This window comes from Dreissena polymorpha, chromosome 6 (assembly GCF_020536995.1).
Source record: "Dreissena polymorpha isolate Duluth1 chromosome 6, UMN_Dpol_1.0, whole genome shotgun sequence".
Lineage (NCBI taxonomy): Eukaryota > Metazoa > Mollusca > Bivalvia > Myida > Dreissenidae > Dreissena > Dreissena polymorpha.
The window spans coordinates 85416982-85431714 of NC_068360.1; the positions used below are offsets into that span (position 1 = coordinate 85416982).

The 14733-nt window shown below is 33.6% G+C and overlaps 1 protein-coding gene across 1 annotated transcript; it reads right to left on the minus strand.

The window, feature by feature from the left end:
• Nucleotides 1-499: 499 nt before the first annotated feature.
• LOC127833295 (uncharacterized) lies at nt 500-12987 on the minus strand. The gene is made up of 13 exons (XM_052358473.1): nt 12821-12987; nt 11873-12010; nt 10929-11093; nt 10651-10704; nt 9675-9882; nt 9196-9269; nt 8639-8787; nt 8284-8365; nt 7242-7295; nt 5401-5514; nt 4107-4192; nt 3338-3952; nt 500-3133 (listed from the first exon to the last, which is right to left on the minus strand). Exons 3-13 carry the CDS (start codon nt 11051-11053, stop codon nt 3105-3107), a joined length of 1590 nt encoding a protein of 529 aa, XP_052214433.1. The 5' UTR covers nt 11054-11093; nt 11873-12010; nt 12821-12987; the 3' UTR covers nt 500-3104.
• Between the last annotated feature and the right edge of the window lie 1746 nt (nt 12988-14733).

The following is a 14733-nucleotide window of genomic DNA, read 5'->3' on the forward strand; positions in this document are numbered from 1 at the left end:
CTGAAAAGAATGACTATTACATTTTGGCACATCAACTCTTGAGCTGTAAATAAAATGAAATAGTTATACAATACAAATATCAAATTAAAATGCATGAACTTGCCCTTAGATAAGTGAAAATGTCATAAAAACAAAATAACTAAACGCTATTAACAAAATCTTATGTGACACTGTATATTTAAAAAAAACAGTTTGGGAGACACGCTTTCTAAATGTTAAATAGAATGTGAACAATTTAATTTCACTTTTTTACCAGAAACAGTTGAATGTCCTTATATTTACAAATGCGAACTGGTTTATAATACAAAACTCTATAAACAAATACGGGACTTGCAGAATATATCAACACAATATATCACAAAACAACACAGCTACTAAACGTAATCACTGAACAATGAAAATGGACAACACAACACTGAACTATGACAAATCACAACACTCTCACACGGTGCCCAAAAAATTGAAAATATTTTAAACACAACAAATGGTTCAAAACAATACAATTTATCGTTTGAGAATTTCAGAATTTTATACTAAACTGGCTTGCAAATAGCCGTTAAGATTGCTGTTGTAAAGTTTTCAGAAGCTGATATTCTAATTTGAAGGTAACTGAAGAATTTCAATCAATATTTACAGGAAAAACACACATTAATACAGAATAGGAATTTTTAAAATGTCTTTCTACAACACGATATATGTTGAATACCTCTAAAATAATGCAGTTGACACAGTTTTAAAATCACAAATCACTCGGAAGAATTTCTAACCTTGCAATGACAAATATTTCCGGGTCGCGAAATTATGTGACAACTCTAGAGTTTTAGTTAATATAATCAATAAAATTACGATATAGGTATAACAATAAAATAAAAAGCAGTTTTAAACAAAAATTTGAATTGAAACTTACAATTTATACCCCCAATTACAGCGATCTGAGATACATAAATTGCTTACGTTAGGTTTGTTTGTATGTGTCACCGGAAAGGAACTTTTTACGTATCAATGCACATAAAGTTAGCGTAAACCGTCAACAATAAAATAGTGCAAGAAACAAAGTAAAAAAAGAACGATAATTGTAGCAACTTACGTTTCCATCCACAAATCCACATAAAATAATTTACACAATAAGAATTTTTAGCACAATGTCACAATACAATCCTCTTCGTCAGGAAACTGACAAGGTCACAGGTCACTTCGTCGCGTGAGGTAACGAAACACACGTAAACAGCACGGGTTGCAATGTTCGGGTCTTCTCGCGAAGAAAATAAAGAAATAATACAATTTTAGAGTTAGCAAGTTCGTTGAAGAACTTCAATCACAATTGACGAATTTTCTGGTCTTAACACAATGCACTTTAGAGTTAATAAGTTCGTTGAAGAACTTTCAACAGAGGACAAAAAAAAATCTTATCCACTCGGTCTCGGAGGCACTACACGAAACAGTCCATGGCGCCGGCAAGAGTTCCTCAACCTCTGTGGGCTTCCGGGGGGTCCTTAACCTACACTGCTCCGTCAGTGGTCCGCACGTGGTGGTGGAAATATCTCCAACCTGGTTTCTAGTCGTTTTGCGTCGGGGAGCCAAATATAGTAGGGTAGGGGTTTAAATAAATAGAAACGCCGCTCAAGGTTCGATATTTATGTGACTGTCCGAATGTATATCGGAATTCTCGTATATATGTATTTATACATATAACAGAACAAAGAAACATAAAAAAAACAATTAACACATTTCACAACCTTCCAAACATAAATACATTATTTCAAAATAATATTAAATTCATTTTCATTGCAGATAAGTAAATAAATGCAAATACAAATAACTTCAAACTCACCAGGTTGGTAAAATATAATAAAAGTTGCAATACAAGTTTGTCTTGCGACAGCTAGAGAGCAAAAGAAAGCATGGTCAGTAATTTTCTCTGAATTTCACAAAGGGTTTTGGAACTGACCAATAAGAATCTTGTTTCTTTGAATTCTCTCATTCTCACTGGACAAAACATATATGACATCACGGTACATGGTTGGACGCACACAGGACAAGGGACTTAATCTCACAAGAGAAGCAAATGGACACTTACAAGACAAGGGGCATAAACACTTGTACAGAGACATAGACACATGCAGTAACACAGAGTGACCTATCCTACATACATCCCTTCTTTTTACAAAAAGGGTTAAAAAATATAGCATGATATAGTTAATATTTCAGATCATCATCGTTCACATACAGGAAGAAGTAGCAATATTGGGTGTAAAAGTTCCATATTACAAAGCTTGGTTATTTATGTGATTGCTTAAAAATAATTCAATACAAATATCAATCAACAAACCAAATATTGCTGATGCAAATTATATAAATGTACAAAGGCTTACGTAAACTACAAATATTCCAAAGACAGTGTGATCTTGTCCGTTTAAAACTTCTGAGCTACATCTCGTCAAACATATTGATAAAATGTTCTATACATAAACAAGAGATACGTATCGATTTTAACTCCTTTCTCACAGGACAATGTTGCAAAAGTAGATCAAGTGCATACCTCAGCGACACAAGAAAAACATTTGTTTACAAAACATTATGAAATGACAATATGGTACATGAAGGTAATACACACACATACAGTTCTATGAGTTCCTCGCAGTGGATACCTCCTCTATGGATTAATGATAGCCACTACAGTTACAAGAACAATCATTCCACTTCTGGAAGTGGACGGATGATCTGCTTTAACTGCATCTAATTGAATGAAAATCAGGGCAACGTTAAACCAAAATGACCATTTTATATATTGATTAAAGCTTTAAAAAAGTCAAAGAAAATGTGATGATTCAAAATCAAATAAAAAATAATATCCGAATCGATCAGAATCACGTGGTATGGTATTGCGGTTTCTTTTGGGGTGTTATCTCATTTGTGGCGTTACGCCCGTCGGTCTGATATCTCATTATAAAGCGCTGTTCCAGCATACACCTTCTATTAACAGTGCAGTGACTAGGATATCGGTACCGGTAGTTGAATCATGCGTGATGTTGTTGATAAAACATACGTTTGGCAGGGTTAACATTTTTAACCGAGCATCCACTGTCCAGGTCGAGGCTTACATATTAACATATATTGCAAAAACATCCAGTTTCTGAAATAATAATAATAATAATAATAAATAATAATAATAATAATCAGCAGCATAAGCATCATCATTATCGTCATCAAATTACTATGATTATACTCTTTCTATAATAAATGTTATTATTGGGGACAAAGTAAGACATATTTAATAAGAATACTGGTGTATGATAAATATCAAATATAAACTCCGCATATTGAATCATACCCATACTTCGGTTTTTCTCAATCATCTCTTCGCAGTTTCTTTGCGCTCGCCTCGCCTTTTTTGCAGCCTTCTTCACTCTACGAATATCATAAGCCATTTCCTTTTTTGTCCCTTTAAGTAACGCAAATGCGTCGTCAGTAAGACATTGTTTTAGTTCTATGTAGATCCCTTCCATGTCCACACCTATTAAGTTAGGTGGTTCATTTGACGCGCAGCGAAAATAAGTTGGTCTACAATTCGATGTGTTCAACAGCTGTTCAGTTTCATTTATTAAAGTTGTCGGAGCATCGGCGAAACTAACGTCACAATTTGAGAATGTTGTCTTTACATATGTTTGAACCTCACGGCTTTCAATAGATTTAATTCGTGTTTGTTCTGCATCACGTTTTTCTTTGCGACCGGTAAGAACTTCGAGTATTGTACAGGTCGTGTCTTCATTTTCGGTTTTGACACATTTAGCTGAGGTTTGTTCCATGTCATGGTTTTGCCGTAGAGCGTTTTGAATGTGGTATGTTGTTTTACAGTTTGTTTGATCACCATCGCGTATTTCGGACAAGTTAATCGATTCTTTGTCAAAATCGCAGCAATTTTCATTGTATCTAGTAGAGCTGTCCTGTCTCTCTGTAAAAATACGCACTTCTGCGTTTCTATGTATAAATTACAATATTAATCAAGAGTGAAATTAATCTTTGTCGTACAAACAAATGATCTGAATATTTATGATATTATGAATTGCAATCTTCTAGAAGAAACAGCAGTTACAGATGTATTTTACCGTCAAGGACCATGTGGGCTCCTGTACTATTGCGCGCTATGTCCAAATCGATGGCTTTGTGGGTTGGCATGGCCTTCGAAACGTCTCTGAAAGGTATATACAATTGATATTTTATCTTAAATTGTCAAGTAATTACATATCCGTATATGGCCATAACGCATTTTCAATTACCATAAAAATACACGGCAACAGGAATATCGGTTTTGTTGCTTCTCGGATATACAATATATATCAACACAGTGATTTATCGCATTCAATTTTCGATAATTATTTGACAAAAAAGTCAGATTTAATTGTTAAATGCGTTTTTATGTCCAAATGAAAGCTCCAAAAAGCGAGCGTAACCAAAAGTGCGTTGAATCCAGCATTCTGATAAATCACTATATAAATAAGGCCCCTTTTTATGACTAACTTTATTGTTTGCATTAGTACATAGCAAGTATAGGAAATGCGAAAGCTTTGTTAATAATTCATTGCAACGAACGGAGAGGTGCATGACAGAAGAATCAAAAGTACTTAGGAAGTTAAACATTTGACATTAATAGTAATGTCACCGATGTATTTTTATGTTTACAGAGGCAAACTGAAATCAAGTTTGTACAACACTAATAATACTTACCGATGTAGCACATGTACCATTGACCTTTATATAATCTTAAATGTAATCTTCTGATTTTTAATTGTTGTGGATGCAACAAAATATTTAAGTATTTGGTTAATTAAATTTATGTTTTTACGTAATGCTTACAAAATGAAATTGTTCTTCCAGATCTTTTAAGCATATATAAATATTTTCACAGACATACTGTTTTTCTCTCTATTCCATTACGCATTATGTCTTACAACATTTATACATAATTGTATAAATTGCATAATTGTGCGAAGAAGGATCTTTATTAAAATAGTGTATTTTAAATTAAATAATAAATAAATATATAATAAAACATATTTATATTATTGTTAAGTAATAAATTATAAACAAAGTTATAAGAAATACTATTATTCTTGAACACTTATTTTTAGAATTTATGTTTGCAGGTGCATTCATTTATCCCATAGCTAATTGTATATTCTATTTATAATCTTTAGGATATTATGGGCCGAAATGAACTAATTCTAATGTGTAAACTTAATTAAACAAAAATGGTCTACAACATGTATGTATGTGTGCGTAGGTAAAATATGCAATACAGAATAACAACGTAGGCAACATGTATCTAATAATTCAATACATAAATTCAAAAATACTAGTAATATACAACATGTACTGTACATTGCAATACATATTCTTTACCTTTGTTTGCAGAATATTTTCTCTGATGAAGTTACGCTGCTGTCTGTATCAGCAAAATTATTTTCGGACAGTGTTGAACTTCTTTTACTATCAAAACTTGGATCATCACTTGAACTGATAGTAACATAAAACAAAATGACCATACCTAAGCAAGCTAGTTATTTATCGTTATACATGAGAAAAGGTACTGCAATAGTAAGTTAAATAATTATAAGTGAGCAGTTATTAATACATGCTTATTTAGACTCCACTGTATCACCTAGAAGGTCAATATTGTATCTTGGACGCTTTTTATAGTGATCTTGAAATTTTGATTTTGAATTTATTACTCAGGAAGAGTAACCAAATATAGCCACAGACGCGTTTGAAACAGCAATTTAGGAATGTTATGGCATACATGCCCCTTTAACACTAGAAAACAGCTTTGAAGTTCAGACTTGAAAAAAACTACAGTTTTTTAATGAAAATAATTGTGTTCAACAAATCGAAGAAGACCAAGTTTGACAGAAACGCTAGGAATATATTACGTAATATCAAGCAAATATGTCAGATAAGTCTCGAAACATTTTGTGTTACTGATGTGTGGGTTTCGCTCCAACTGCCTCAGCTGAAATGGCCATTAACGTCAAGCTTTTCCACATACGCGTCACAGTTTCATGTACACGATATCGTTGAAAAGATTTTTTCATTGGATAGGTTTTTAATTTTATTAAGATCTCCTTATTTGCTCAAAAGTTAAAATATAACATAAACATTTTTTCGGTACAGAGCCATAATTCCGACATTAATAAGCAACTCATAATGAAGGTTAAAAATATATTACACTTAAAAGATACTGGTCTTTTAATGTATGTTAACTGTAAGAAAATGCCGCCGCTCGCTGATTCCCAAAATTGAGTTAAATAGCTGCTGAATAACCACAACAATGCTGGTATTTTGTGGTACTTTACTATTTAACGTTCACGGAGCCGTTTGAACATCTCATATTAACCTAAAACGGATATGACTACGTTTACCCCCAATTATTTAACACTATAAATAATTGTTTACAAATGTTTAATGACGTAACGAATACTGACATATATGGGAATCAGAACTATTGCTTTGCAATCTAAATGATGTACAGTATAAATGGTAACTTTGCATTATAGCTTATAAGTCACGTATCAGGTACCCAACTATGATGTTAATATTTTTATTCTGAAAAAAAATGTTAATGACCCAACGTGCAGATAACAATTTACGTTGTAAATAACACTACAACATTTGTGGGCTTTAATTGAAATAAAGGTAAACATAAAATATTATATATTTTACACATCAATAAAACTATTTCTTATACCCCTCTCCCACAAAAGACAAGTTTAGCAAGCCCATCATTAACCTAGATTGATTATGACGGCATTGTTTTAATACGGATGATTGACTTCGGAGTGAAACAGTCACACATTTTGTTATTAGCATATGCATCAGAAGATTCTCTTCGTTTAAATTGTCCCGTTTGGTTATGAAGCTGTTGTACGATTACTTTGTATATCTTCTTTAAGTTGATTTGCCCTGCTTGCAAATCAGTACTATGAATGTGTACTAATTATTAATGGTATACATGGTTTTGCATCTATTTCTATACAAATATGCATATGCTACTCGAGCTTTCAAATTTGCGATTGTGTTTTTCTGTCCAATTCACTCTATAAACGAAATAATATTTTTAACTTATTTTGAATATTCAAGTATTTCAATGATATGTACAGGTCGGTGTTCAAAGCTATTGATAGCTTATTTTGATTTGAAATAAATCTCCGAATGTATTTATGTTTTTTTTCTGAAATTGAATTTACCTCTGTTCCGATTGATCGCTCTTCGGCGATGATGACCGACTTGTAGTTTCATCTCTGTAACAAAAATAACATGTGTGGATAACGGTTGAATAGCGAGAAGTTCGTCTAAGGAAAATACATTTCAAATTAATGAATGATAATTATAAAGTACGAAATGAGCATTTTGATTCAATACACTACATTAGCATTATATAATTCGATAAACTTTATAACTGACTTCTTCATATAAAAATAATGCAAATGATCAAACACATCAAGAAAACCATGTGCATTCGTAGAAATGCTAAAATGAGATTAATATATGTGTGCAGGAAAAAATATGTTTCCTTTTTGGTGCATGTGGATTGTATGTACACAATGTGAAAACAAAGCTGAACAATAAAACAGACACTGTGTTTATAACCATATACTTATTTGAAAAGCAAGCCGAATAAGTATTTTGTTAATTATTTTAATCAATGTCCTTAATTGAAATCAATGTTCTTAAAAAATGGCAACATGAATCTTTTTTTGATACACACAAATTGCCCTTGAGGGCTATGCAAGACAATTATTTTTGGCGTGCAATAGGATTGGGCGTAAGCAAGTCAAATACGATTTAGGGATCAAGGTACCATAGAGAATCATCCACTAGATTAAGAAAAAGAAATACAGCGAATCACTCTATGAGTTACATATCGTGAATAGTTGACCAAAATCATTCCTAATTTGCATCGACACAGCAACGTGCACCTAAAAAAATTCTGAAGAGTAAATTTGATTGTTGTTGAGATTGGTATTGGCAACTGGTAAATGTCTTTGCACTATTGCACAGTAACGATAGTTTCTATCCTATTTATTCATCTGATTCCTCTTGTATAACCATGTAAAGATGGTTTATTGTTAATTATGAGTTTTCGAGCAAATCATCGGATTTTATTTACAAAATAACAGAAAGGATAAGATATATTTTGAAAGCTACAGTTACATGCAGAACTTTGAGATTCGATCAACTTCGACCAAGCGTTATTAAAAACAAACTTATTTTGATGATATTGCTTACATGCAATGAAGCTGTAAATCGCCAATGATTGACAAGTTCGTGTCGGCAAAAATAACGAACGACATAAGCATTTGTCTATAGGCTGAAAAAGATAATCAAGGTGATAATGATATAACTCAAAAGGTGTATAAAGCATAACACAAGTATAGCACTAATGTCACAATCAACAAACCATTTAAACAACGCGGCTACACTATTTTCTATACCAACATATTGACTACAAACGATCGGAACAAATGATTTAAAAACCAAAGGGTAATTGAAGCAGAAACATGCCGGGAAAAATAATATTTAGAACATTTAGTCGATAAATAAAAAGATCAAACAATAAAACATTGAGCAAATAAAAGAAAACCTGGAGATTTGAAGTATTCCGGTACTTGGACAGCGACGGGGCGTAAGCCTTCCTCTAATGGTAGCGATTGATGTGCTGACGAAGTACCCGAGTTGCAGTACTGCACCTCAATTAACATCTTTGGACAGGCCGCACTTTGAATCACTCTTCTGTGAATATGAAATATAAAAAAACATGAAAACGCGGCGCAATGCTTTCCCTTTCAATATAGAACAGATGTATGAATAAAGAAAATCTTGCAATGACATTAAAAAATCTTTTTTTCTGATTCATTAGGTTGTATTACATATAATACAATTTTCGAAATATATATTTCTTAGAAGTTAAATTTAGTTATTGAAGACCAAACCAACCCCACATTTTAGCTTGATCTTTTGTTCACGTGCAATCAATATTGTTTGGTATCTAGTTTAACTATTATAAATTCATAAATATTTAGGTATCATCATCCAACATAGACACTTTATTTCAGAGTAGGATGTTAACGAATGTTCACGAAACAAATACATAGCCAATACTTTTACAATTTAACCTATACATGTATGAATTTTCTTTACCGCAGCGACGTAATTGACGACCGTCGAAATTTGTGATAAACAAAGACGCATCTGTCAAACGGTATTTGGTTGATCTGCAAAAAATTAAACAGGTTCCCTTAATTAATACATATTATTAGTTACATATAGGTCGGGTTAATAATGTCTGAAAACTGAATTTAGCGTATATCTTTAACGAGACCCATTTAAACACGCACTGTGTCCCAAACTGTAATGATAACGTTCTGTTGTCAATATATTTTGAACAGAAAGACAATTTTGAATTATTTGGAAAAAGTGATTTAAAGACAATTTGTCTTCATTTAGCAAGTTTGAGGGTGTGGTACAAAATATAAAAAAAGATTAAAGTGTTATGTCTTTATATGTCCATGGATAAAACATTTAGTTAATAAAAAGAGTTTGAACAATAATTATTCAAGGAAACGGGTCCGTTAAACAAACTGGGTACAGGAGGATCCCTATGATTTTGCATAACATACCATGCTTTTTGCTTCATGGTAGGATGCAACAGTGAAGAAAACTTTAAAAGATCTCCCATCATCCATTTTGTGCGTAAATGAAAACGAATTGAACCCATACTGAGGGACGAAACCCTTGGGTTGCGTTTTGAAGGTTGGCTCATCCAGGAATAGTGACAACACGTCTTCTACGTTGTACAGATCACCACAAACCATTGTTATAAGCAACCTAAACAGTGAAAAGAGATTAGTGTGCAGTGTGCGTCAGACAGTTGTTGTCCTGGTTTATATCAAGCAATGTTGTAATTAAAGTTGTATTGTGTTATATTTGCAAATCGAATATAATTTTCGTTGATAATCTTTAAATTTGAATTGCGAGGCCTAATGAGTTCAGAGTGTGTTTTGTGATTCAGTCTGTTGTGTTGTACGATTTGTCTTGTATTTAAAAGGCTACTAGTCACTGGCTTTAAATAAAAGCCTGGACGAGATTAACACAAATTTGTCTTGCGATATTGTCTCATGTTTCATGTGCTTAACATTTGATTAATGAAACACTAGAGACATCCACATGAGGGACACTTTAGTAACTATTTGTCAGTCTTTTATTTAAGACAAGTGACCAATAAAAATTATGTTTAGCGTGCAATACATATTTATACTTTTTTCAATACACAGCAAATAACTAAATAATGATGCTTTACTGTTAATTTGTATGTACACTTAAACGTTTTGTGAATAATTCTGAGTCAATTTTGAGGTTTCTAGCTCATTATAACCGGTTCAAATTCCCAAACAATATCCGAATTGACCGATCCAATGTGGTGACCTCAGTTTTATCCATGCTCTTGTGTTTTGTATTGTAACATTGTTTTGTGGCTCACTGTTTGGCAATTGGTTCCCTGCCTTAATGAAGAAGTCCATGTTATAATAATGGGGTTTTCCTGCAAGTGCAACTGAAGTTTTACGTTGTGTATGTGTAAAAAGAAAAACGTATTACCTTATGCTGTATAATGTTGGCCTCTCTGTAGTACTGAGATGGTCTTGTCGATTCCTAAATGTGTTAAAATATAACTTAGAAAACTACGTACTTTAGATTTGTTTTAAACTTAAAATTGTATTTGTTTTACTTTTGAATTTAAGGTTAAATCAGTTGTACATAATTGAATATCGGAAATGCGGTAGCAACAACAACAACAACAATATCAACCAAAAACAGCAACACATGAACAAAAAACATCAACCAAACCAAAATATATTTTTATTTTGTTTGTCTACCTTCTGTCTTGTGATGTTAATAAACGAGAAACGGCATAATCGACACATTCACTGCGGTTTGGTTGGTGAAAGGGACATCTTTCAATACATGGTTTTTCGAAGAAAACAAGGATGTTCAATATCATTGCTGTTCGTATATCAGAGTGAGCATCCAGAGCTTTATATCTGAAACGATGACTCGATTAGTAATAGTGAAAATATAAATAAACAAACTATAATAAAGTGACAAAGTAAATGCGATTTTGCAATTAACTGTTCTTGTGCACTTTTTCCACCTCCGTTAAAACTTGGTTAACACATTGTGATAGATGGTAAACGACAACATCCATTTTTCTGCACATTCGATTAAAAAGTTTACACAGAAAGCTATTTGCTGGTTTCGTTAACTTCATTATTATAACCATTTGAATACGTTTAGTTGCTTGACATCTGAAAGGCATTGAATGATCGGCTATTAGAGTCCCTTACATCTTCATAGGACGGGTGCTTCTTTATAAACATGCTGTCATTAAATAAAAAATTGAATGTCATAAATTGTAATGATATTTAATTTTTATGAAAAAGTTTATTTCTTTGACTGTTTTGTCAATTTAAATAAATTCCTCTCTATCTGCATAGCTGTATAAGAAACCGAAAAGAAGAAATTTTTTGCTTGAACGTGTTTATGTTTGTTTTTGTTAATGCAAATTGCATTATATAGCAAGTAAACATGGTCTACACATTCTTCATTTTTGACGACATTATCAATAACGAATCCAAGATTTGTTGCTGTCAACTGTCTTTTAAGCAGAGGTCTATAACAAGGTAAAACATTTACTTATGTATTGAACTCTTATTACTTTGTACTTAAAGTCGTTGTTTTGTACATTTTCTCATATGTAATGTCACAAGCTCGACATTGTAATTAAGTATCAATGTTTACTTGTCAAATACAGTCAATTTACCTTTCTTAAGACATCATACATTCACTCAGTTTCAAAATGTGACCGTGTTGTAAAGTCTTCAGATGTTTATGTTCATGTATGCATTTTAGGAACGAGTCCTGCATTTCCAAGCAAAGTTCCCGAAAACCTCCTTTCTTCCTGTAACACATGATGTTTTATACTAAGCATACAACTATGACAAATAAAATATTTAATTTTATGTATTAATCATTCGAAACAGTTACCCGCAACGCGTTCAAGCGCGCAAATGTTAGTGTGTTTGTGCCCAGGCGGAGGCATTTTATATTTTATTTTGATAGACATACTTTGAGGATGGTTTCTCGCCCCTACGCAATAGAGCTGCGAAAATCATCAAAAGAAAAGTAGATCGGGTTAAGTTGCATGCGTCACATAATATATACACATCCTAATTGTATCATAAAAAATATTTATTAACGTTCGTTCTATGTAACAGTATATGCTTTGATTATGAAACCATCCATGTTTATCCGATTCAGTAAGTACTAAAATCGTGTTCATTTTGATGAAACTGACAGAAAGTAATTTGGTACATTCGCAATCAACGATCCTGTATATTTTTTTGTCCATTTGAACTGACGGAGGGTTGTTATCATAACGATGAACTCTTTGATCGAAGGTATATATGTAAGCAGGTAAACATTGGTGCAACCATCACCACCATAACAAGACAGTGATATTGACACAGCTCCGTTAGGATATCTTCCATTGTTCTTGAACAATATAAATATATATTTTGTTAATTATTTAAATGTAAATATATCTATGGTATAGATGCAACAGCCACAGAATGGAGAAAAGCAATACAAAACACACACACATACGTTTTCCATTACCCGAATGCATCGTTATATGTTTTTATTGTCTTAAAGAAACTGTGCTTGACATACAAAACAACTAAATAATGGGGCGTTTACATGTTGTTCCTACCTTTCTAAGACGAGTTTTTGTCTGTATGCTTTCACTTCCGATTTTGCTTCGGATGATTGCAAGAAATTAGAAAGCAACAAGCGACGTTGATCCCCGTTTGTAAATCCTATTTCTTCTAGAAGTCGCGGATTCTCATTTAGCAATGGAAATTGATCCATGCATTCTTTTCCAGTACTAAGTCGTAAGTTGCTGAGAAAAGCAGTCATCAAGTAAATAAACAGAAAAAGCAAAAACTACGAAGAAGTTAAACCAACAAAACTTCATTTTTTCTGCTAAAATGTTCTTAATATGTGACTAAAATAACGAAATATATAGCAATACTACCTACCTCATTGATTCCTTTATACGTTCATCAAGTGTGATCTCCAGCGCCAGTACATAATTAGTACGAGTTCTCTCCCTTACACCACTGTTATGTTATCATGGTATATTCCCATGAGTTACTCCCCTTGGTTGGAAGTTTGCCATTGAAACTGCGTTTTTCACCAAATTGTTGTATCCACTTGAGAGTTAAATAAACCAGTTCATCATTGACTATCTGGCAGTTATTCCTTACTGGCGTGGTGGCAGCACTGTATACAAACCTACGGTCATCTACAAAACATCTAATCGGAAAGGAACATTGCAAATCATAAACAGATAGAGCAGTAAAAGTCACTGTACATCAAATGTGAACTTGGAACAGTTTAACACCCTCTATTGTGAACTCTGACAGTTTGTGTTTTCGCATTTCACCATGGCCCATACCAACCGTGCCCCTAAACAGTGGCAGTTAACAAGAACTGAAAGTATTACTACCTTAGAGGCATGGCGCCAAAATCTACAATACACATTGTCTCTAGATCCTAATTTTGCAACATTCTTGGTAGATGGAACTACTTGGGGTCGTAAAACAGCAGCTAATCCCCTACGCGGTTTCACAGATGATGGCGGAGAGGGAGGTCGTACTGCTGCTCAAAAAGTGGCGCAACTTGAGCTTATGTTGGGTCAAATAGCCAATTACTGCCCTATTATTGCAAGAAACACTAAAGTGCGAAATTCAGTCAGCATTAACAACATATGGCAGTCAATTCGATTACATTTTGGTTTCCAATCTACAGGCGGACATTTTTTAGACCTAGATCAGATCCATTTAGAGCCCAACGAACGTCCTGAGGATCTATACCAGAGGTTGTCTAGCTTTGTGGACGACAACCTTATGAAAGGGGGTGGATTGATAACTCACCACGGCGAAGTCCCAGATCAAGATGAGGAACTGACCCCTACTGTCGAGAATATGATAGTCTTGACATGGTTACGATTGATTCATCCAAATCTACCGGCATTAGTGAAACAAAAGTACGCAACAGATCTTAGATCTAGAACGCTTGCATCCCTTAAACCCGAAATATCGTTGGCGATCTCTAGCCTACTCGATGAAGTTCATTCTCTTGCTGATGCGAAGGTACTCAGGTCATCTTTCCAACGGAAATTACCACCTAAGCGACCAACTTGCCCAATATGCAAGCAAGCAAAAAGACCGAATTTCCAGCATTTTTTGAGTAAGTGTACATACTTACCAGAGGAAGATAGAAAGTATATGAAATCATCTGAAAAAATCCGCTTCACTACATACTCTGACGAAAACGAGGATATTGGTCATGATGATACATTGGACTCTGAAACCCATAGTTTGCAACCAGTTGTAACTCACTGTTCGCGACGCGTCAGCACCAAACAGTCACCAGTCTTGAAAACGTTCTATAGACAGTTTCCCATATTGTTGACATTGGACAGTGGGGCTGAGGTTAGCATGATAAAAAGCTCAGTCGTGCAGTACATTGGAGCTCCGGTGATGAAAACAAACCAGAGCGCGCTCCAGGCTGATGGTGTCACTCCATTACAAATCATTGGGGAGACACATTTCTATGTCT